A 26,135-nucleotide genomic window follows, 5' to 3' on the forward strand; every position below is an offset into this window, starting at 1 on the left:
TAAAGTTTTTTTCCGACAAAATCGAATCCATGGATACTTTAATCCAAGATTGCTGGAAATCAGGAGCCTCTTGAATAAAAAATAAGAACATTCAGAATAACTCGAACGGCAGAGCCTTTTGAATACAAAAATAACACACTCACAATAACTCAAACGGCACGCTCCATGTCTCTTTCCTTCTAGAGCCCAACACATCCCTGTGTATGGCCTTCACTTCTATCACAACTCTATAAATACATAAGTTCCCATATCCAATTCCATTGCACTCCAAACACCACCCAAAAACATCCTCTCCATGGATTTCTCAAAGCTCTTCTCCTCTCTCTTCCTTCTTCAAGCTCTCCTAGTTTTTTCTAAAAGCCAAGCAGCCCCACCCTCCAATCTCTTCAGAGAATACATCGGAGCGGAATTCAATAATGTCAAATTCTCCGACGTCCCAATAAACCCAGGAGTTGACTTCCATTTCCTTCTCTCCTTCGCCATTGACTACACAACTTCGAGTTCTCCCACCCCAACCAATGGAAAATTCAATGTGTTTTGGGACTCAGACAACCTTAGTCCATCGCAAGTTCGTTCGATAAAGAGTAAGCATTCGAATGTGAAGGTTGCTTTGAGCTTAGGTGGGGATAGTGTGGGTGGAGGCTTCGCATTTTTCAACCCTTCTACTATAAATTCCTGGGTTGGAAATGCAGTTTCCTCCCTAACAAAAATCATCAAGCAGTATAATTTGGATGGTATAGATATTGACTATGAGCACTTTAGTGCCAATCCCAACACCTTTGCAGAATGCATCGGACGGCTCGTGACGACTCTCAAGAAAAATGGTGTTATCTCTTTTGCTTCTATAGCTCCTTTTGATGATGACCAAGTTCAGAGCCATTACTTGGCTTTGTGGAGAAAATATGGGCATGTTATAGACTATGTCAATTTCCAATTCTATGCATATGATCAGGGGACGACTGTATCGCAATTTTTGGACTATTTCAATACTCAGAGCTCTAATTACAACGGGGGTAAAGTCTTAGTTAGCTTCATTAGTGATGGTAGCGGCGGTTTGTCTCCCGACAGTGGGTTCTTTAGCGCGTGCAGTAGGCTTAAGAGTGAAGGCAAGCTTCATGGAATCTTTGTTTGGTCTGCTGATGATTCTATGGGAAATGGGTTCCGTAACGAGCGTCGATCTCAGGCTTTGTTAGCCAGCTCCCATTAATCCTTTTTACTCTTCCACTTTGTACTTTGTGTGGTTATAAGAAATGCTTTGTACTTTGTATGGCTATAAGAAATGCTTTTAGTGAAATATGTATTGATAAAAGTTATATGGAACCCATCTTGGGAACCAACTGTATTTGCAGAGTAAGCTCATTAAACACGAAAAGCTTCTTCAATCAGGTATAAGTTAATTCCTGAATTTCTCATATCACCTACTAAGCTATCGATTTCAGAAAAAAAAATAACAGTTATATTCGAGCTTGATGTTCTTCAGCTCAATGATTATAAAGCCTCATTGGTCTTTTTCAATCCAGCTAGTGGCTGGATTGATAGACATGTGATGAGAAGGATGCTTTGGAGTTATGTAAGGCCTTAGACAATGATACTCCTCTGTTCTCTTTGGTAAATTTCTTACAAGCTCTGGCTATCAGTCCGATAGAGGGACAGAGGTTGTGGCTGTCTAATTCTGGGTCTTTCACTCTTTCTCAAGGGTGTCCACCTAGTCTCTCTCTTCTATAATGAAGATGGAAAAACTGAAAACCCATGTTAGAAATCCTTTAATAAAGAAGTTAATGTGGTTTTTGCCAAGCCCAATTTCTCCAAAAAGCCTTCTTTTTTCTCCGGACAATGAAGTCTTCACAATGAGCTGCGGAAGCTGTTGGGAGTTTCCACGCGAAAGCAAAGATCCCACATCGGAAAAGTGAATGGATGTGGAAGGGCTTATAAGGACTTGGGCACCCTCAACAGCTAGCTTTTACAGGTGAGTTCTACCTAGGTCCCAACAAGTGGTACCAGAGCTGGGGGCATGATAATCCCGATATACCCTTGAGGATGGAGAAAATCCCTCAGAAAGATCTCGGTGAGGTAACTTAAATGTACCCTCAAGGTGGAGAGAATCCCTCGGGGAAGGTCTCGTAGTTCCCACGTTGCTTCTGCGCACACGCATCGATGTGGGTAGGTGGGGTGGCATGGGGTTGGGTGCAGTTGGGGAGGGGAGGGATTGTTGTGGGTTCTACGCGAAAGCATCCCACGTCGGAAAAGTGAATGGACATGGAAGGGCTTATCAAGAGTTCATAAACATGGCTTCACCTGAGTATGGGGACTGGCTCTAGGGATAACGTGTCTCACAAGCCCAACCAATTGTACAATTCCAGCTTGTCTATTTTCTTTTCCCTTTCCTGTTTTGAGTTTGTCTTCAAGGGGGTCATAACCCTGGTTGTTCTACCCTCTTCCTTAGATATTGCTCTAAGGATTGGCCAGTGATCTTGTTCCTGTTCCTGAATTTGTGTCATCATTCCTTATTTACTATATTGGTAGGGGTCCACCTAACCCTAACTTACCCATCAAAAAAAAGTTGGGCACCCTCCCCTTGACTACTAGCTTTTAGGGGGATTGCAGGACAAAGAAGAGAAATCAATTAAGAACTAGTCTTGTTGTATTTTTGAAGGCAGACTTGACAGAATCTGATTGGAAAACATATGATCTTTTTAGTAGGAGACGAAAATAAAAGGCAAAAGTTTGTGTCCCAGCAAGGATATTTAATTGTTTTGCTTCTGTAATACCATGTTCTTTAGCCTTTGTCCTAACATTTTTGTCTGCATCTTTAAAAAAAAAAAAAAACATTTTGTCAGTATTTTTGGGAAAGAAATTGATATTTGCTACCCATTTTCATCTTGAAATTTCTCTTGGACAGTTGCAGTGGTTAGTGTCAACAACCTGTTCAAAGGAGTTTAAACAAAGAGTAGGGCCTAAGTGGTATAAAATAAATGCAAGGCAGAATTTGAAGAGGGTATTTTGCATTTGATTTTAGGCTTGTAAAACATTAAAAAATTGAATGTGTAGAAATTTTGATAATCTTTACCTTTACTTCCCACGTAATCTGTGTGTTCAATTCATCATGTAAGAATGCTAGATTAACCAACAAAGAGAAAACATAAGCCAAAATTAGTGTTCAATACAGAATCCATTCCATCACCACTTATTACTGCTAAACTATCTTACAATGACATGACAGAAACAAAATAAGTTTTTATTACATAATGCTTCTACATAAGAGTCATGCAAATACTATGTATTGAACGAACCAAACACCAATAACCAGTGTTTGGTGATAACAAACAAGCTTTAACGAAGAAAATTAAGAAAATTCAACATCCCAAGTACCATATTTTTATGGAAATTATAATATTATCATAGGAAATATCCTTCTGTGTAACGACCATCATCACCTTACGCTGATCCAATTATTTATTTTGGCTGCAAAAGAAGTGAAAAGGAAGATTTAGCTAACTTTCTGAGGGAAAAACCAATATGATATAGGGGTGCATCTTGGGCTGGGTTGGGTTGAGCTTTTTGTTAAAAAATGAATCGGAATCAACCCAATTTTATGGAAAAAGCTCAACCCAAATTCATAAATTTGGATCCGAGTTGCACCGCTAATAGTATCTCTCTTTGCACCCCTAATAGGATCTCTCATTGTTTTTACTCATTCTTTTAACATCAACTTGAAGTTACCAATGTGTATAGTAAAGAGGCAATACCGCAAACCGTGTCTGGATTATTTCAAGAAACACCTGAGGGTCCCATCGGGTTTGTACATAAGCTTCAATCTTGTTCAGCTCCTAAAACAACTTTCACACATCATTAATGCCAACCATTGTGAAAATTGAGAGAATCCAACATAATGTGGTGTCAGTGAAATAATTTTCATGTACGGTAAGGGAGCGGTGTTTGTTCTTTGCTGCAAGAATAGTAGAGATCTGGATCTTTCTTTTTTTAAAGGATTAGGACTAAAGGCTGTGTAAATTTTTTGTTGCTACTATTACTTGATAGTTGCATTTCCATGTTACTTTCCACAACCCCAGATAAAATACCTTACAAAAATCAATATTCCACATGGAACTACACTTTCTACAATTTACAATGATATCCCCTTATTGCTACAATTATGCTAGAAATCATGTAACTTGCAATTTGACTATAGTATTGCATCAAAATCTTTTACCATCAAAAGCTCTTACCATCCCAAAAGAGACGAGAATAACAGGCATTCTAATCATTAAAAATTAAAATACAGAGCCTAATTTTCAGAGTCTAGAATACTTGACTGAAAAAAAACTACACGTGTGCACTGTCAGTCAGGAACCTAGCACAAGTCAATAAGAAGATTCAGTTATGAGAAAATTTTCAAAATTTTCAAGGATTGACGAAATTTGACAAGAAATGCAACCAGAGTTCTACACGGTGTTGTCAATGTAGGAGCCCTGGTCCAACATTACTGTAACCACAGATTCACAACGATAATGGTCTGTGACGGGTACCACGTTTCAAGATCACCACAAACTTAGATTTTAGTCTATAGGCATGTTCTTAAGTTAACAACAAACAAATTATTTCTTAATTTTATTTTGCATCAGTTTTAGATCCCTCTCGTGTTAAGGTTGACCAATAATTGAAACTCTACTACAAGCGTAGATGTGTAGTCATAAACTGTGATCAGGAGTGCCCTTTTTAAGAGGGGAGTTTTATGGGACTGAGCCTCTAGCTCAATGGTCAAGGCTTTGTTCTTAAACCTGGAGGTCGGAGGTTTGATCCTAGCTTACCTACGGAAAAAAAGAGGAGAGTTTTATGGTAAAATTTTTGAAGATTGTTAGAAGGCTTTAGATTGGGTTTTGAAGCATTCCTATTGGAGTGCAACTCTGCAAAACTAGATCAAACACTAAATGCTTGTGGAGGATTAGAGTTTTATTTGGGCTGGATGCAAAGGGTCAAGCAAGTCTACGAGTTTTGAGGAATATTTAGAAGGTCAGATCTCTTCCTGTATGACTAAGAATTCTCAGTGACAACCTCTCAATTGCCACCGCCTAGGGTGTTCTAGTTTGAAAAAGTCTGCAATTTCTAGGCTTTGAGTTATCGGATTGCGTCAGGATACTTCATAGCTGAAGTTGTCAAATTTATGTAGAGATATGACTTTGAATGTTTGTCTATAAGGATGGACAGCCTCCCACACATTTCAGAATATTAATTCTTTTTTGCTTGAGTTTTTCCTGAATATCGTTTTCTTCTTCAAATTTCCGAGTTTCAGAATTTTAACTTCTTTGGCTGCTGGTTCTTCTTCAGTGTGGAAGTTCTTGCAACTTCTTTCCTGTGCTGTTTATCCAAAAACTAATCTCCTCCATGTGACGTGAGGTCTGTGAGAGAAATTCTCAAGATTTTCTGTGTAGATTGCATAAAATTTTTGGAAAAGAATTTTTTTTCAAAATTTCATGCTTTTCCATTGTTTGATTACATAAGAAAGAAGGTAATTTGAACAGCCAGAATTCAAGTTTTATTTACAGCGACCTTTAATTTTAGGGATATCATTAAAATTTATCATTTTCTTCTAAATTTGGGAAATGAAAAAAAAAAAATCCTATGAAAAAATTTTCCTTCCAGACTCCGGAACATGCATGGCATTTTTTACATACCTCAATCCATGTTGCCAACTTAGGCCTGCCTGCTGTGATGTCATGCTTCTTCACATCCGAAAAGAAGAGCTGGGCTCTTTCAATAAATGGAGCGAATGCAATATCCACCTGAAGGATAGACATTTATTCATGAATTAGAAGTAATTCCACGGAAAATATAAAAATAAGAGGAAACTGCATTCCACTAATTACACATTTATGTTTGAAATGATCAATTCACCATTGTATTTTGAAAATAATAGCCAACAACCTTTTGAAATGATCAATTCACCATTGTATTTGGAAATAACGTGGAAAACTCAGACTGTGGAGAAAATCATGGAACAATATATGAAACTGTTTTGTAATATACAATTTGAAACTCCCATGATAGCATGTGAATTAATATTACATAATCTTCCCCAAGTATCCATCACCTAAGATGGCTACAAGCACACATTCACAAAAATAGTTTACAATATGCTTTTATTGTGAGTCATTTTTTACAAGACAAAACAATTACATGTGTATGTTAACCAAAAAAAAAGAAAAACATAAAAATTAAAATACATGGCATAAAAACAATCATATATGAACAAATATCGATTCTATTTCGTATATCTTGGGCCTTCTGGCCTCCTAGGAGTTCTTAAATTACTATTTCTTAAAATTTTAAACTGACATTTTCAAATCATTAAATACCAAATCTTATATTCTTATGTAAATCATGATGTTTAGCAAGAAAACCAAGATATCTCACAAAGAATATTATTGAGAAAGACGCAAATTAAGATTCAGGAATCAAGATGTTGCAGAACTTTACAACAAAAACTGATGTCACAGAACATTTAGGCAATTTTATAAATTTTACTAACATAATTTAGATAAGAATATGTATCATCATGGATTAGAAAGTTGGAATCTAAAATTCAGATTGATTTCCCAATTCCGATAAATACGAAAAGGGGTTCTTAATTGTTTTGGGAAGTGCTTCGGAAGCAGGTACAAGTCAACACTAAATGTGAAATTAAGCACCAACGCACTCTCCTTTTCGGAATAATCCATCCAAAATTAGAGTACTTAAAAGAAAAGGTTCAAAATGGTGATCTGCCAGACCGCCCCAAAGATTGGTCCCATTGTTTCAGTGGATCTCATCATTCCACCAATGGGAGCCACAGGATTGGGCTTTTTGGCCGGCTACCATCCCTTTCCTTTCAAAATAATATACCTACATTACAAGTATTAAATTCTCAAACAGAATGCGAGGCAAAATGTAATGCAGAAAATAAAACTTATGCCTGACACTAAGTAGTTGAACACAGTTAGACAAATGGAGTAATAAGCACTTATGTTCGCATTTCAAAAAAAATATAGAACAAACATTGCAAATGGAAAAAAATGAATGAAAACTAACCTAGAAAGAGTAACATGATGAAGGTATTACTTACCAAACTAAATTGTCCTAGGAAAAAAGGGCCGTCACCAAATTTGGAAAGTGCACTTTCTATGTAATCAAAAGATGGTCCTGACATGTTATGAAGAAAGTAGTCTGTAATTAGATGTCATGCTTTGTTTTAAGATTAAATGCATATAAGAAAAAGTTTTCAATCTCACCAATTTCATTGACTGCATCTCCCTTGGAAGCAAATACTTTAAAGATGGAGCTATTGAAAGTGTCGCTGTAAGAAAGCAACTCTTCGGCAAACTCTCTTTTGGCAGGATCCTAAAGTCATTCAGAGAAACATTTTCAAAATCTTGAAGCTATATAAGGATTAAAATCAAGGTTCAAATAGAGTTCCCTCATCTTACATCAGGCAGAAGCGCAGGGCCTTTGAAGTGGCTATCAATATATTTAACCAAATCCAAACTCTCTCCTCTAATTTCGTTATTGTGCTCCAATGCAGGCACCTGCAAAAATAATTGAAGATAATCATCTCAACATGTGGACTTTATTTCTTTCTCTACAGACTTATATCACCATGTCTTTTGGTCATTATGATCTTCATGTATATATCACCATGTATTAGCTGTTTATGATGAATGAAATTGATTTTCAGCTTGTCCCACACAAAATCAATTTCCTCACTTTTTCACCTTGTATAGCATTAACAAATCATATTGATAAATTTTACTAAGTGGATGAGGTGTTGAGCACGTCTGGACTGACAGTGGATGTAACCAAGCCGAAACCAGGCAACCTCTATGTCAAAGAAAGATCTGAGGTGTCCAAGACCATTCATATGTGGTGTAGGTGCATCTCAAGATGAGATAAATTGAGCTCATTATCTTAAATATCTAAAATCACATTATCACCTGCATATACGGGAAGGGCAGTTTAAGCATGGGTAGATGAGATCATATTTTGAGAAAAATTAGAGCTTGATTAGTAGTATCAAAAGTCAAAATTAAGGTTAGGTCTATCTATATGGACTGCAGTCAGTGTTACTGTTCACGATCTTATTTCTTCTACCGTATTTTCCTCTCCAGTATTGTGCTGTGTTGTGCCATATTTGAATTTTCTGCAGTTTGACATCCTTGACAGATATTCCAGTTAATAATTTCAAAACTGTGAAATTTTCTGAGTTGCATTGGTGAAACCTGGACATTAGTTGCTTAATTCTCTGCATAAGTTAAATTGATTTGCGTCAGCTTGTCAAGGCCTTTGCGCAAGCAGCAAACAAGATGAGCATTATGAAGTTTTAGAAATAGAGAACGACACAGATAAACTTCCCCATGGAACTTACAATTTAATTTATTATTTTGAATGTTTTAACCATAGTTGCCAGAGTGGGAAGCAAGTGCGAAAAGCGAACGTAGAAAGCGAAGGCTTTAGAAAAGAGAAAAGTGAACAGCTCTAAAGAAAGTAAATATGAAATGTGCGGGAAGTGCATTAAGCATGCATGGTTTTAAATTTCGGCCAAAACATTTCGTTTCGGCCGAAATATTTCGGTTTCGGCACAAACCGAAACGAAATTCACATGAAGTTGTTTCTTTACAAGATTTCGCCAAAAGATTACCGAAATTTCACGGAAATGTCGCCAATTTCGCCAAAATGTCACCGAATTTTTGGACTTTTTTTTACAAAATTTTCACCGAAGTTTTAAAAATGTACACCGAAATGTTATAATTTCCACTGAAATAGCCGAAATTTCAACCGAAATCGCTGAAATTTGTTGGAAAAGAACCAAAATGAGAGAATAGAATGAGTTAGGGCTTTCCGCCTTCACTCAAGTATTTATATTAAGATGACAAAGAAGAAAAGACTACTATGCCCTTATAGCATAACATACATATCAGCACACACACACACATAGATATCCAACATACATATCAGCACACACATAGATATCCAACACTCCCCCTCACGCTGGAATGTATATATTACACATTCCTAGCTTGTTACAAATATCAATAAATTTAGCTTTGCTCAATGGTTTGGTGAAGGTGTCCGCAAGTTGGTCGGCCGATCGAGTGAAAGTAGTATGTAAGATGCCCTGCTGAATCCTATGTCAAATGAAGTGGCAGTCCACCTCAATATGTTTGGTGCGCTCATGAAACACAAGATTGTTTGCAATATAGATAGCTGCCTTGTTGTGACAATACAATTCTGTAGGAGAAAATGGAGGAAACCCAATCTCAGACAGAAGAGAATGTAGCAAAATGAGCTCACTACAAGTGTGAGACATAGGCCTGTATTCTGCTTCAACACTTGACTTAGATACATCATTCTGTTTCTTGTTACGCCATGACACAAGGTTTCCCCCAACAAATGTGCAATATCCTGTAGTGGATCGTCTGTCAGCTGGAGAGCCAGCCCAATCAGCATCACAAAAGGCCTCTAACTTCATGTGACTATGTTTCTTGAAAAGTAGCCCTCTCTCTGGAGCACTTTTCAAGTAACGAAGAATATGCACCACAGCTGCCCAGAGAGAAGTACGAGGGGCACTCATGAATTGGCTGACTACTCCTACAGCATACGAAATTTCAGGACAAGTGACAGTGAGATATAGGAGCTTTCCAACAAGTCTCTTATATCTGCCAGGATCCTCTAGTAAGTCTCCCTCTTCTGAAAGAAGCTTTAGATTTGGTTCCATGGGAATACTAGCAAGTTTGATCCCCAAGGATCTAGTCTCATCCAGAAGGTCCAACACATATTTACGCTGAGAGAGGGAAACATTTGTACCTAAGTAAGATACCTCAATCCCTAAGAAGTACCGAAAGCGACCAAGATCCTTAGTAGAGAACTGTTTCTGAAGAAAAGTCTTCAATAGTTAAATGCCACAAGAGTCACTCCCTGTAATGATAATGTCATCTACATATACTATGATAATGACATATCCAGCATCAGATTTGAGGCTAAACATAGAGTGGTCAACCTCACATTGCTTCATACCATACCCACTAAGAGAATCATTGAACCTGCCAAACGAAGCATGAGGGGATTGTTTGAGACCATATAGGGATTTGTGAAGGCGGCACACAGACGTGGTCAACTCCCCCAATGCAACATATGGAGGGAATTTTGGCAACAGGGGAAAAAGTCTCAATGTAATCAATCCTATAAATCTAAGTGTATCCTTTAGCAACCAACCGAGCCTTGAGGCGCTCAACTATGCCATCAGGAAAGTATTTGATGGCATAAATCCATCTGCATCCAACTGTGTGAACGCCAGGAGGAGGGTGAACAAAATCCCAAGTGTGATTCGCCTGAAGGGCGTGCATCTCATCATCCATAGCCGCCCGCCAGCCAGGGTGTGCTAGGGCTTCCTGCAAGGACTTAGGCAAGGAAACAGAAGACAAAGAAGCTACAAAACCACGAAAAATAGGTGAAAGGTGGTCATACGAGACATAAGAAGATATATGGTGAGCAGTAGTGCGTGAGCGAGTATGAGATGCGATGGGAGAATCTAGAAGACGAGAAGGATGCAATACCTGTGAGGGAGGGACCGTGATCTCAGGGTGGGACGAGATTGGCGCAGGCGGAGCTGGGGACGGCTGAGGATGAGATCTGCACTGATAGACCCGAGCGGTGCCGAGAACTGTCGGAGGAGGAGGCGAAGGAGGCGGGATGGGGGCAGGAAGAAAGGGAACCCTATCTGGTAGGACCGGTAGGAGAAGCATAACCGAAGGAACCGGAGGAGGATGAGGACTCGCAAAATACGGGACAACCTAGAAGAAGGTAACATTTGTAGAAACAAAGCACCTACGAAGACTAGGACTATAACATCTGTAGCCTTTCTGGGTTCGTGAATAACCCAAAAAGACACATCGTTCAACTCGGGGGTCTAGTTTGTCCACTCCTGGGCCCAACTTGTGGACAAAACACACACAGCCAAACACTTGAGAGGAAAGGGTTCACCATGAGGTTGAAGGACCGAGAACGGAGTTTGGTTGCCTAACACTGACGAGGGAAGACGATTAGTTAGGAAGCACGAATTAAGAATGGCATCACTCCAATATACCTTTGGAACATGCATCTGAACAAGAAGGGTACGAGTCATGTAAAGAAGGCAGCACAACTTTCTCTCGGCAACACCATTTTGCTGAGAGGTGTATGCACAGGAGGATTGATGTATAATGCCATGAGGGGTTAAGAAGTCCTGAAGCCCACTGGAAGAGGAAAAATACTCTAGCATTATCGGTTCGTAAACACTTAAGGGAGCAATCATATTGAGTAGAAATTTCACCATAAAAAGTGCAAAAAACTGTAAACACTTTAGAATGATTTTTAAGTAAGTAAACCCATGTCATTCGACTAAAATCATCCACAAAGACAATAAAGTATGTATATCCAAAAAGTGACTTGGCCCTCAAGGGACCCCATACATCTGAATGAACTAACTCAAAATGTCTCAAAACTCTACTATCAAGCCTAGGAGGGAACGACACACGATGGTGTTTCTCGAGTTGACAAGACTCGCACTGAAATGGCTGAAGGTTAGAGGAGACAATGGAGGTCTGCCTGAGGCGCTGGAAGAATGGCTGACCAAGACGACAATGCCACTGATATGCATCAATAGAGCTACTCAAAATGGTGGGAGAGGGATGGCACTGGAGGTGATAGAGGCCGCCTAGCTCACGACCCGTTCCAATCGTCTTCCCAGTCAAGAGATCTTGAAAAACACAATATGAAGGAAAAAATGAGAGAGAGCAATGCATAGATTTAGTAAGTAGACTGACTGATAACAAATTAAAAGGTGAGGTAGGAACACACAAGACAGATGATAGGGTAAGTCCCTGATGGGGTGAAAGAGAACCACTACCAGAGATGAGAGCTTTGGTCCCATCAGCAAGAGTGACAGAACGAGAATGAGAAGGAAAATACTTAAATGATGTAAGGGATTGAGAGTTACCCGTCACATGGTTGGATGCCCCAGAATCAATGATCCAGGAGCTAGAACTAGTGAGAAGAGAAGCAGGTGCACTACCTGACTGAGCAACCCCGACGGATGGAGGGTGACGGTTAAGGCGAAGACGCTGGAGCTCCTCATAATCGGCTCTGGTGAACTCAAAATGAGAGGATATAAATGAGGACAGAGAGAAGTCACTAAGTCGACTCCATCGGACGAGTGCGGCTCCGACGACAAACGAGTATGAGAAGAGGAATAGATAGACAAGCCATATGTCAAAGCATAGATTGAAAGACTCAAGGCAATGCCGAGAGACAATCGAAGCTGCGAATAAGAGGAATAGAAAGAAAGAGAAGATTTAGTCCATTGAAATGGAGAAGGAGAAAAGGATTTAAGGTTTTATGAGGGAGAGGAAATGGGACTAGGAGGGAAGATTTAGGGTTTTGATGTGGGAAAAGAAGGTGAGGGTGAAAATGGGGAAGCAAGAGAGAGATGGTGGCGAGAGAGAGAGAGAGAGAGAGAGAGAGAGAGAGAGAGAGAGAGAGGGGGCGTCAGAGGAGCAGCAAGGGGGCAACCAGGGGGAGATGGCGAGAAGAAGAAGAAGAAAGGAAAAAAATAGAAGAGGGAAGAAGAAGAAGAATGGGAAATGGATTTAGGTCATAGGGTTGGGTGGAGAGGGTGGAGAAGAAGAAAAAGGAGAAGAATCTCCAATTTGGTCCCTAGGGCACAAAAACCCTAAGGCTCTGATACCATGTTGGAGAAGAACCAAATTGAGATAATAGAATGAGTTAGGACTTTCCCCCTTCACTCAAGTATTTATATTAAGATGACAAAGTCCGTCTGTCTATAAAACGGGATGGACAATTTATAGAGAAATTCTAGATAATGTTTGCTACCCTGAAATTTTCTTGTCTTTCCCGAATGAAAAGGAGAAAAAAAAGATTGGGTCAAGGGAAAATGCCATTTTGGAGTTTGCCCGGCCCCCATACATAGTTTGATCGTTCCTCACCATCCACACACTGTGCTATTAGACTCCAACTACGAAGAATGGTTTTCCACCTGGCGCACGATATGCCGCTGGGCACCTTCTTTGGGACTTTTGTTTCGCAATTAAATTTGCCTTTCCTGGAAAAACTTTTACTAATTTACTAATAGGGCTACCAGCTACATTAATTCTATACCCCGGTGATCCCGCAATTCCGGATCGGGGCCCAGAGCGACTTACTGATCCACTACTTGCAATCCGTTTTTTATTCATAGTTGGAAGTTCCCCGCTTGAGATCACCGGCAAAGAGAATTAAACTTTTAGCCAAATCATGCACTTCTTTATTGCGTTGCGAAGAGAGATCGAAGACTGGACTTTTTGGAGTTGGGGAGAAGAAAAAGCAGGGCCAGCTCGTGTAGTGAGATGTTTGGTCAAGTCCATAATGAAATATTATTTGATCGTGGAAATGCCATGTCAGGTGCACCTATCAGAATCGGAACAGACCAATTACCAGATCCACCTATCATCGTCGGGGCCCTCTTTACCATTCTGTATAAATGGGCTATTCTATTTGTATAGAACATGTTATAGGGGCACATCCAATCCTTGTTAGTCAAATACCTATCTTTTATCTTTTCTATTTTGTTTGATTTTTGAAAGTCAATGCGGTAAAACGAAGAGGAAAATACTACAATGCCCTTATGGAATAACATACATATAAGAGCACACGCACATAGATATCCAACAAAATTAACACCGAAATTTTAGATATTTCGGTCGAAATTAAAAAAATAAATGAAATCATATTCATCTTTTTACATGATTTCGGCCGAAATTTCGGTCCGAAACCGAAACGTTTCGGTGGTGGCCGAAACCGACACCGAAACCGAAATTTAAAACCTTGGAAGCATGCAATAAGCCTCATTGGAATTGAACAACAAATGTGTAGGATGAGTAGTGTCATAACAGTTTAAGGGAGAAAGGTTGACGTATGTAAGGATTAAAGGTAATCAGAAGACTTTATGACAGATTAGAATTACATGTTTTAGGAATTTATAGTTTCAAATGCTCTATTCATGTAAATTTAATGTAAAATTTTTGGGAAAAGATTCACAAAAGGTTTTATTGAAACTTCATATGTTTTTTTAAGTTTTACACACTTATTTAAATAAGCTCCTCTAACGTTATAAATACTCTTTTAGAAAAAAATACCCTAAATAGGAAGCATACTCTTAATTGAGAGGAAGCGTGTGAGCAGCTTGTTTCCCCTGAATTTGGGAAGCGAGAAGAATTTAGCTTACGAAGAGAGTTTCTGGAATCTTCCCATCCAAATAGGAAGCTTTTGGTATATTGTTTTAACTATTAAACAAGTTGAAGGGCAAAAGATACAAGATACTAAAACCAGACAAAAGAACACGAAACACAATGGTTGGCCAGACAATCAGCCTAGGAAATTCCATCATGGAGAATGTGTGCCACCTTGAATTCAGTCAAGCATAACAAAATTCCCTGCATCTCTTTGGAAAGGTCAACGAGAAGACAAGGGGGCTTAGAGTTTCCTTTGAGCTACCTAATAGTAGTAAGAAAATCACCTTTTATCGACACCCTAAAGTAGCCAATAGCCACCCAAGTTTTTAACCCTAACCAAACAGCTTTAACTCCTGTATTTTTTTTTTAAAGATGACAAAAATATATTAAAATCATACGAAGAATACATGCATGCGGGACCAGTAGTCTCCCAAGTATTACAATGTATGAAGACCTAGAACAGTCAAGGACGGAGAAAACAAAAAAGGAAAACTATAAAGCCAGCGATTGGCCCTCCCAACTGGCTTCCGGCTCCTCCCAAAAACAGCTTTGAAATCATCAAGTCCCAGCCACCTTCCAAAGTATTCTTTCCTACTCCATTCATTGGAGATGTAGTCACCTATGGAGAAGGAGGCCGCAATGGAATCCATTTTATTTGTCAGACCTTCAGGAGGGAATTTGAGGCGGCCATGTACCTTAGATTTAGAGCTTAGCTTCTGTGCAAGCTATGGGTCAAATTTCAAGGTCTGGACCCTAGCCCGAACGATATCCCAAATTTTGAGTCTATAAGCGCTTTCCTTAGATTAACAAGTTTGTCCTTTTGAGCTACCCGAACCAATCTATCATTCCCAGAATGCCTAGTTGACTGATAGGGACCCTCTATCCTGAGAGTGGGGCCCATATCAGGGCGGGACGATCGCAAGAGACCTCCACCAGGTTTGAAATTTGAATTCAAATTCAAAGGGGCAGATCCCAAGGGTTTAACGGATCTCCATCCCTGATTCTTAAGCAAGGGAGAATCCAACCCAGTCGCCGGTGCCTGTCTTCCTAGGGGCAAAGATTCCATTTCCGGGAGGGAGCCCAAACAAGTGCCCGGACCAGATAGAACTTGGCCAGAATCAGGGAGAGAAATCTAGATTGTAGTACGAGTTGGGAACACTTGACCCCGAAAACCGAACCAAGATAAGAGGGGGAACAACCTGCCACTGTGGGGTAGCGATTTTGGCGGAGACAAAGCTCATACATTGGTTACGCCTTCCTTCCATTTTCACCTCCAGGACTCGCCCAAATGTGTTTCCCAGGGCTTCAACCGTTGAGGTGGCCCAAACATTGAGAGGGATACCATAAAAATTAACCCAGAAGGTTTCCTTGTCTTGAGGGGATTTAAAGCTCCAAAGGCCCAGTGAAAGTAACAGGAACCCAAACTTTTGATCCTAAAGCGATCTTACAGCCTCCTCCTCTAAGTTGAACATAAATAACACTTTGTTTTTAGCTAGAGTACATGGACAAGGGAGGGAAGGAATGTCCCAAACTCCTTTGGCCCATAACCACAGGTCATTGAGTGTCCAAGAGTTTTCCTTTCTCCTTCCTATCAAGCAAGCTTTTAGAGATTCCATCCTCCTGTCCACTTCCTTGCCCGAGATAGATAGAAGCAAAAACCCACCCTCAGTTATTAAAGAAATCGACCCAGAATCCGGCCATCAACAATCTTCCGTAGAGGATTCTAGATTGGTATGGTTTTCGACAAGATCTGACTTAATCTTTTTTTTTTTTTTTTCTTTTTTTTTTTTTTTTTAAAATTTTTAGAGGCATCATCGACACTTCTCCCTCCATCTAAAATTGAGGTAGTCATAGGGTAGGCAAGTCCAGTCACCTGGCCTTCGGAATGATCCCCCCTGGATTCTATTGTCCCCGAATCCTTTTCTGTAGGTGTGGTAGACCCAGGTATCTGATCATGCTTTGTTTGTTGGTGCTTACATCAGCGACAATACCTCCGCCATTTGAAGTTGCAATATGTACAAGATGGGCAAAGCCAATCTCCCTTTTTTCCACCTTTCCATCCCTTCTCTCTGACATGTATGTTTTGCTTTAGACAGATTGAACTAAAATCACTGTTTCATATCTGTAGAACTCTGTATTGTACGTCTAAACTTGAGCTGAAGTACTTCTTTTGACATGACATAACAACATGAGATCTCTTCCCTAAATATGATCTGAAATACTACTTTTCATCATCAGCCAAAAACAATAGAAAAATGTACGGGATACAGAGTAACAAAGATCCTATAATGCATCTTTGCCATATCAGATGTCTTTGTATCTAGGTAATACATAGTATCTTAACTCCTGCATTTTTGGCATGATCCTTGCCACACAATCATCCAAATCTAACAAAACCTCATCATAAAGATCAGAAACTACCCCAAAGGCTATTTTAAATCACAGTGGTGACTCTCAGAAAAGAGACTTCTAAAGATTATTTTGAGCAGATTTATTCCAAATATATGCCCACATATGTTGCAAAATCAATGGCTCTTTTGCTTTTGGCCTTGTCTGCAGCCATAGATGATCTGTGCCATTTAATGTTGTGATTCAATTTGTCCTAAGGAAATCATTAAGTGAAAGAGGTCTATAACACCCAACCTATTTTAGAAAAGTAATATGATCATCGACAAAGGCAAAAATAGAGCAGAAAACGAGAAGAAACAGAATGATTTATATTGTTCAATTCAAGAAGAAACTTACAAAGAATAAAATGACTAGACTGAATAGAGTTTTTTACCAAGTGTGAAATAAACAAGTTTCTTATCATTATACCTTACCCAAATAAGGAAATAACAATTTACATGCAGAGATAAAGTCTCATTTTTGGTAGGTGAGGGGCACGGCGTTAGACATAACCACAACACAAGACACTGAATCATAACAAATGCATAACACAATAAAGTGGATCATACAACCTTTTTTTCTAATAGTAGCCAAGATTACATTAAAAAGAGACCGAGATGGTCAGATTACAAAGAGAGAAGGCATGGAAACAACTCTTCCCAAAAGGATAACAAATCAAGGAGGAAGGTAATAAAAAAAGGCTAAAGATTCTTTGGATACACCCTCTCTAGCCAAACCATCCGCTGCCGTGCTCGCAGATCATCCAACATGCGAGAAAGGTATGGATGATGACCCAATCCAATCAAAAACTTCATCAAAATAACTATCGAATCTCCATGGATGATTTTGTTATCTTTTTAACCAACGGATCACATTTAGTGAATCCCCTTCCACAACCAAGGAATCCAATTGATGATGATCCACTAGCTTAAGCCCTTGGTAGACCGCTCGAACTTCTGCTTCCGGTGCATCAGTTACCCCATGGACATGGATACGTTGTTATGATCCAATTGTTATGATGGAGTCACCGGATCATAACAACTTATCCATCTCAATCTTAAAAAATTCACCAAGGAAATCACGGAATGGCTGGATTCGACAAAGTTAGAGGCTGTTATTGGTGAAGCCTGATTTCAGTCTAATCTGAAAGTACTGTACACTTTCATGAATTAGGGTTTTTTTTTATTGTAACGCGTTTTCTGAACGCCATATAAAAGGGATGTGATATCAGGAGACACCATAGAGAGGCGTGAGGGTTTGTAATCTTTTCTTCAGAATAGTGGAATTGTTCGCTTGTCGCTCTGCCGTGGACGTAGCCCAAACCAAACTGATTGGGTGAACCAAGTAAATCTGTGTGTTCTGTGTGTGATTCTTTCGTTTATCTTTGCATCGTTATTCTGCTACGTTGTTAATTTCTAACAATTGGTATCAGAGCCGAGGTTGAAAAGCGAATCTGACAGGATTTTTCGCTTGAGTGGGAGCGATGGCAGAAGATGGAAAATTATTTGAGAAATTCAACATGCAGAACTTTCAGTGGTGGAAGATGCAGATCGAGGATTGTTTTTATTAGAAAGATCTATATCTTCCGTTGGGCACGAAGCCGGAATCGATGAAGGTTGAAGATTGGAAGATTTTGGACAGAAAGGCGTTGGCTACGGTGAGATTATCTCTCACGTCGCAGGTGGCCTTCAATATCTCCAAAGAAACCACAACCGCTGGAGTCATGGAAACCCTAGCTAAGTTATATGAAAAACCCTTTGCGTCAAATAAAGTTTTCCTCATGAAAAAGTTATTTAATATTACGATGTCTAATAACGTTTCCGTATCATTTAAATGAGTTTAATATGATTATTGTTCAATTACAATCTGTTGATTTGACTTTTGATGATGAAGTTGTGGCTCTGTTGTTCTTGTGTTCTTTGCCAGAAAGTTGGAATAACTTGGTTATGGTTGTAAGTAATACAATCACAGGAAAGTTGGTATTCAACGATGTTGTATACTGAGTGATGAGATGCGGAGAAAAAGTTCTGATGCCGCATCTGGAACTGTTCTGTCAGTTGAAACAAGGGGCAGACAACAACAGAGAGGAAGTACCTCGAAGGGCAGAAAGTCACAATCCAGAGGCAGATCAAAATCAATTGGAAAAGGGAAAACTGAAGGAAAAATTAAAGGAGAGTGCTGGGGTTGCGGCAAAGATTGCTGGAACGAGAAGAACAAAGATGAAAAGGGTCAGCAAAATAATGATGACGAAGCAAACATGGTGTCTACGAATGATGAGGTATATGGTGATTTGTGTTTATCTGCATCAGTAGATGTTAAATCTGAAGTTTGGTTCATAGACTCTGCTACTTCCTTTCATTGTACTTCTCATAACCATTATTTTCATGATTATGTTCATGGTGATTATGGACATGTAACTGTTGGAAAAGGACAAGAACGTAAGATTGTAGGAAAAGGCACAATTTTGTTAAAATTGTCTAATGGTGGCCACTTGAAGTTGGAAGGGGCACGCCATGTTCCCGACTTGAAGAAGAATCTCATCTGAACAAGCAAACTGGACAGTGAAGGGTATTTTTTGGTTTCGGTAATGGTCAATGGAAGATTACAAAAGGGTCGCTGGTAGTGGCCAAGGGTAATCTAGTTGGTACTTTGTACATGTTTACTGGCACTAATAATTATACTATTTCAGTAGCTTCTACAGATGGGAATACTACACTTTGGCATCACGGGCTTGGGCATTTGAGTGAGACTGGCATGAAGAACCTACACTCAAGAAATCTGCTACCTGGTCTGAAAGGGGTTGATTTTGAGTTCTGTGAAGATTGTGTGTATGGAAAACAGAAGAGAGTTAGCTTTCTGAAAGGAAGGAACAAGAAGAGAACAGAAAGGTTGGAACTAGTACATTCAGATGTTTGGGGACCAGCTCAGGTAAATTCTTTCAGTAGAAAATCTTACTTTATTTCGTTTATAGATGATGCAAGTAGAAAAACATGGGTTTTTGCAATCAAGAATAAATCTGATGTGTTTGATGTTTTTCAAGAAGTGGAAAGCTCTTATAGAAACTGAAACAGGGAACAAAGTCAAGTGTCTTAATACGGACAATGACAGAGAGTATGATAATGGAAGTTTCAAAAGCTATTGTTCACTCAATGGAATCAGAAGATTGGAAACAGTTCCAAGGACACCACAACAGAATGGGGTTGTAGAGAGAATGAATAGAACCATCCTGGAGCGTGCAAGGAACATGCGGATTCATTCGGGGTTACCTCAACAGTTTTGGGCAGCAGCAGTTGACACTGCAGTTTTTCTGATAAATCGGAGTCCATCTAGCGCATTAGATGGAGGGATTCCAGAGGAGGTTTGGACAGGGAAACAGGTAAATTACTCTTTTCTGAGAACTTTTGATTGCATTTCTTATGCCCATGTTGATAAAGAAAATAGAAAAAAAGTTGATCCTAAATCTATTAAATGTGCATTTGTTGGATATGGGGGTGATGCATTTGGTTATCGTTTATGGGATTATGAACATAACAAAATCATCAGAAGTGAAGATGTTATATTCAATGAGAATTGCATGTACAAAGATAGACAACAGCAAAGTAGAAAAGATGAAACAAAGTTTTTAGAACTCGATGAGATTGCAGGTGGGGTCATACCTAGTGTGCAGGAAAATCCAGAAAACTCAGATGATGATTTTGGAAATTCAGATGGTGAGTCTACAAGCAATTATGGTGATAATCTTCAAGTGCAGGAACCGAAAACTCCTGTTCTTAGAAGATCTTCAAGACAGATTAAACCTCCTGAAAGGTATTCTCCTGCTTTAAATTATGTTTTGTATACTGATTCGGGTGAGCTAGAATGTTTCCAAGAAGCAATGCAAGATGATTCCAGAATAAAGTGGGAGCAAGCCATGAATGAGGAGATGGCCTCATTGAAACAAAACAAAACTTGGGATTTGGTGAAGCTGCCAGCTGAAAAGAAGGCATTGTACAACAAATGGGTATACAGGATGAAAGATGAAATCAGGGGAACGAAGAGGTACAAAGCAAGGCTTGTGGTAAAAGGGTTTGCACAAAAGAAAGGTACAGACTTCAAAGAAATATTTTCTCCTGTTGTTAAAATGACTTCAATTCGTATTTTGTTGAGTATCGTGGCTGTAGAAAATTTACATCTTGAGCAGTTAGATGTTAAAACTGCTTTTCTCCATGGTGATTTGGAAGAAGAGATCTACATGCATCAACCTGAATGGTTTGAAGTCAAGGAAAAGAAGAATCTAGTTTGCAAATTAAATAGGAGTTTGTATGGCCTCAAACAAGCTCCAAGGCAGTATTTGAAATTTGACAAGTTTATGCAAGTTTCAAATTTTACTAGATGTCAGTCTGATCACTGTGTATATTTTCAAAGGTTTGAAAATGGAGATTTCATAATTCTTGCATTGTATGTAGATGATATGCTTGTTGCAGGATCAAATATGCAAAGAATTAATGAACTAAAGAAGAATCTTTCAAAAGTCTTTGACATGAAAGATTTGGGTGAAGCGAAGCAAATTCTTGGCATCCAGATAAGGAGAGACAGAAAGCAGAAGAAATTGTGGTTATCTCAAGAAGCTTATGTCGAGAAAGTGTTAAAGTGGTTCAACATGGATAAGGCGAAGCCAGTAGCTACTCCATTCGCAGGTCACTTTAAACTTTCGAAGGATTTGTGTCCGTCAACAAAGGAAGAAAAAGAGTACATGGCAAAAGTACCATATTCTTCAGCTGTTGGAAGTTTGATGTATGCAATGGTAAGCACGAGACTGGACATTGCACATGCAGTGGGAGTTGTCAGCAGGTATATGCATAACCCAGGAAAAGAGCATTGGAAGGCAGTTCAGTGGATACTCAGATTTCTCAGAGGTACATCCAATTATTGCTTATGTTTTGGGGGAGCCGACACAGACATGCAAGGATTTGTTGACTCAGATCATTCAGGTGATAGAGATAGAGGAAGAAGCACCACGGGATATGTTTTCACTATTGGTGGAACAACAGTCAGCTGGATTTCAATTACAGAAGGTGGTTTGCTCTCTCATCAACAGAGGCAGAATATGTTGCTATTACTGAGGCTAGCAAAGAGATGATTTGGCTTTAGAGATTTATGGAAGAGTTGGGTAGAAAGCAAGAGAACAGCATACTGTGGAGCGACGATCAAAGTGTTATTCATCTAGCAAGGAACTCAGCATTTCATTCGAGGACTAAGCATATTCAGTTGAGCTATCACTTCATTCGGTCAATTTTGGAGGATGGACAACTGAAGCTTGACAAGATTGTTGGCAGCAAAAATCCTGCAGATATGTTGACAAAGGTGATTAACAGGGAAAAGTTGGGCCTTTGCTCAACTTTGATTGATCTTCATGTATGATTGATGGATGCGAGAGCGATACGTCAAGAGGAGTGAAGCTATTAAGTGGAAGTACAGATATCAGTCTTCAAGTGGGAGATTGTTATTGGTAAAGCCTGATTTCAGTCTAATCTGAAAGTACTGTACACTTTCATGAATTAGGGTTTTTCTTTATTGTAACGCGTTTTTTGAACGCCATATAAAAGGGATGTGATATCAGGAGACGCCATAGAGGGGCGTGAAGGTTTGTAATCTTTTCTTCAGAATAGTGGAATCGTTGGCTTGTCGCTCTGCCGTGGACGTAGCCCAAACCAAGCCGGTTGGGTGAACCACGTAAATCTGTGTGTTCTGTGTGTGATTCTTTCGTTTATCTTTGCATCGTTATTCTGCTGCCTTGTTAATTCCTAACAGAGGCCTTAGGCAATCAAAACTTGTTCGATTCAACCAGAGTCAATAGGAAAAAAAAATCACCGAGTGAATCATTGACTCACTGGAGTGGCTTGGATTTTGCAATGTATGAGTTCTAGACTGAATATGAGTTTTTAGACATTTAGTTATCCTATCTGTCACAATAAGACAAACCCTATAAGTATAACCGGAGAATAATTAAATAACTACAACAAAAGGGCCAATACTCCCATCAGTCTCTATTATATATTAAAGAAAGGCACCTTGTTTGTAGGGTAGACCTTCTCCTTGTACCAAGCAGGCCTATTTAGCAAATCAATGGGAACCAATTTTATATCATCCTGCAATCCCTGCTCTCTCAAATAAAGAAAGAGAAAAACAAGTAACTCAAATTAGAAATGAATGATAACCCAATGTAGTTCATAAAGATTTTGAATTCAGTACAATTACAAGAAAGTCGTGAAGAGAACCGAGAACAAACTCACAAACCTTATAATTTCTAGCGATCCATACACGCTGCGCGTAAGGGCATATATATGATGTATGCAGCCTTCAAAAAAAAAAAAAACTTTGCAAGTCAGATAATGAAAAGAAGAATCTGAAAATATCCCAGTTTCACAAATAATGTCCCATGAAGGGAAACCTAAAAAAGAAAGGATAAAAGAACAGTTTGAAGATCCTTCCAACAGACCCAGATCAGAAAAGTGCTTGCTGACTACATCAGGGACATTGATTTTTTTTAGGAAAATGTTACCAGCACTAGTGTATTTTGATGAGGGCACTCCTCACTTTGTTAAAAGTACAGTATGGACCACACCATAGGATGATCCAAACCGTCCATTAGATGGGCCACAGCCAAAATAGGTTGTGCCCCAAAAATCATTTCCATACGTTGATCCTAAGCCTCCGATCTATAGAGGGTTAGTATCAACCCTCTAACATTCAGATCGGAGGGTTAGGATCAACGTATGGAAATGATTTTTGGGGCACAACCTATTTAGGCTGTGGCCCATCTAATGGACGGTTTGGATCATCTTATGGTGCAGGCCATACTGTACTTTTACTAAAGGAGTGCCCTCATCAAAATACAATAGTGCTGATAACATTTCCCTTTTTTATATAAGGACAATTAGACCTGTGTCACTGTTTGCATCGGAAGAAAAACATTTCTGATGGAAAAATTTCTAGAAAATTTTCCTTTCCCCAATTTAAAGGAAAATGATATGATCATAGCTATTTTAAAGGGATATTATCTAAAAGATCAAAGGCTCCTCTAAGTAAAAATTGAACAGGGTTGGTTCAATTCGTCTTTTTTTAGTGTGTGAAAACTTAGGAGCTTTTAGAAATATTTTTTCTGTCCACACTTTTTGAGAAAATTCTTGCAATGCAAACATGGCCTCAAAGAAACAAAAACCTGCTGGAAAATCTACTGTTGAGATGGGGAAAAATATAGAAGAGAAGAGATGCTTCAAGGTGCGATGTCGCTTTCCTTTAAACAATATTCCCCCACCAGTAAGTGTACAAGGGGTACCACGAATATGCCTCCAAGATACAATGAAGCCACCACCAAGATGTCTGTTGACGCTTTGCACTAAGCGGAAACAGACCCAAGAATCACCTTTAGATGGAACAAGTATTTGAGACCCTAGTTACTGTTTCTGCAGAAAACATTATACTAGAACACCAAGATGTCTGTTGACGCTTTGCACTAAGCAGAAACAGACCCAAGAATCACCTTTAGAATGGAACAAGTATTTGAGACCCACATTACACTAGAACAAGTTTCTGGAAAGAAAAACGTAAACAGTAACTTTAAAGGCTTTAGAAGAGAGTTTGAGGCTTTTGAATTTGTAAAATTTGAAGTCCCATAAGTGGATTCCACGGATCCGCACCTTCTGGGGTCATGAGCGTTGGGACAATAGCTAACGGTCATCATCCACTAGCCGTTACACTACGATCCGACGATTTGGTGCGCCGTTACACTACGATCCGACGATTCGGATCGCACCGGCTCAAGCACTATCTGTTGGAGAGCCTCTAGGCCTGCTGGGCCAACCGTTGGGCCCGAACTCAAGCCCAACCCGACCGAACCATTCGGTGATCGAACTCGATTATGATCCAATGGTTTGGATCAAATTGGAAAAAATGAAAGGCTCTAATCGCTACGATGTGTTGCACCGTCCCACAGGTCCACCCAATGGCTTAAGCCCATTGTGTATTTAAAACAATTAAGAGAGGAGAGAAAAGCTATTTAAACTCTTCACCAACTTTTCTCCAATCCGATGTGGAACTATCTTTCAAAGCAACTTTTTCTCTCTTCTAAAAAAGCAAACCTTTTTACCAAATAAAAGCACTTTGTTTATAAAATACTTAAAACCCCACTTACACTAACAAAACCTAGAATTCAAAACTAGTAAAACCCATAAAAATCAAAGAAAGAAAACAGCAAATTACAGTAAGAACATATCGACCTCGTGGTTCCATCGAAAAGAGTGGGTTGCTCTGAGGTAGAATTCAGATCAGCAGGGAGAACCTCTTGAACTTTTCTAAACAAACAAAAGAAAAATGCATAACAACAATTACAGCATTAGCCCACCAATTGAATAAAACTTAAATATACAGAAATTTTAAAGCAAACCCATGAAATCAAGAAAACCCAAGAAAAAAGGGGGGGTGATATTTTCACCCCCTCTGATGGCTATTCCCCTCCCCCCCCCCCCCCCCCCCCCCCTCTTCAACAGAAAATTGTAGCATGGAAGATGAAATTACCCTGTTGCCATTGAGGGATTTAGAAATGGTATGTGGGTTTTAGAAATTGGGAGGAATGATAATGTAGCTCCAAGTGAACTATATATAGCTGGGCAAATGGATTGAAACGTTAGAAATGACGTATGAAAGATGAAGGGGTTGACTTGCCTTAACATTACTTAATGCATTTCATCATTTACTAATCCGAGGTAGTTAGAAATTAGAACTGAGATTTTATTTTGTATGTGGACTGATTCTCGATCATTTTTCAAAAGGTGTTGTATTGACCTCCTTAGGATGATCCAAACCGTCTATTTATTGGACCACAACATAAAAAAGTCTTCCCCAAAATTCATTTTCACAGGATGATCCTAACCCTCCTATCTATAGAGGGGCTGCACATTAAGGGAACCTCTATAGATCAGAGGGTTAGAATCATCCTATGAAAATGATTTTCAGGGAGGACTTATTTAATATTTAATATTTAATATTTATATTGGGCCACCAAGAAGCAGTATGAGCATAAGATGAGTGTAGCTGAGATGCAAATGCTTAGATGGATGTGTGGTCAGACAAGGCCAAATAGAATTAAAAATGAAGACATTCGTAAAAAGGTGGGAGTGGCTCCAATTGAGGAGAAGATGAGAGAGCAACGCTTAAGATGGTTTGGACATATCCAACGTAGGCCTTGGGATGCTCCGGTAAGAAAAGACGACTCGTGCCAAATTGATGGAGTAAAACGAGGTAGGGGCAGACCGAAAATAACTTGGGTAGAAACAGTGAGAAAAGACTTGATAGCTATGAACATAATAGAGAACATGGCCTTGGATAGGATAGAATGGAAGAAAATGATCCACGTAGAAGAACCCAAATAGAACTAGGATTAGATCCGGGTAGATTCCTTTTACCTTCTTCAAG

The 26,135-nt window shown here is 39.3% G+C and overlaps 1 protein-coding gene and 1 pseudogene across 2 annotated transcripts; one reads left to right on the forward strand and one right to left on the reverse strand.

Moving 5' to 3' along the window:
• Positions 1-295: 295 nt before the first annotated feature.
• On the forward strand, positions 296-1,207 carry LOC143847807 (chitinase 2 pseudogene; annotated as a pseudogene).
• Positions 1,208-3,214: 2,007 nt separating this feature from the next.
• Positions 3,215-25,286, reverse strand: LOC143848506 (protein IN2-1 homolog B-like). 2 transcript variants are annotated; one of them, XR_013235400.1, is made up of 10 exons: positions 25,239-25,286; positions 24,941-25,015; positions 22,959-23,019; positions 22,733-22,819; positions 7,461-7,559; positions 7,266-7,374; positions 7,100-7,176; positions 5,673-5,780; positions 3,747-3,836; positions 3,215-3,462 (listed from the first exon to the last, which is right to left on the reverse strand). XR_013235400.1 is itself a non-coding variant. In XM_077357459.1 (10 exons), exons 1-10 carry the CDS (start codon positions 25,247-25,249, stop codon positions 3,454-3,456), a joined length of 717 nt encoding a protein of 238 aa, XP_077213574.1. In that variant the 5' UTR covers positions 25,250-25,286; the 3' UTR covers positions 3,215-3,453. The 2 variants fall into 2 exon arrangements, 1 of the variants encoding a protein (XP_077213574.1); XM_077357459.1 differs by having other exon boundaries at positions 3,747-3,827.
• Positions 25,287-26,135: the final 849 nt, after the last annotated feature.

This window comes from Tasmannia lanceolata, unplaced genomic scaffold (assembly GCF_043159265.1).
Source record: "Tasmannia lanceolata isolate RefF3 unplaced genomic scaffold, GAP_Taslan_0.1 ptg000016l, whole genome shotgun sequence".
Lineage (NCBI taxonomy): Eukaryota > Viridiplantae > Streptophyta > Magnoliopsida > Canellales > Winteraceae > Tasmannia > Tasmannia lanceolata.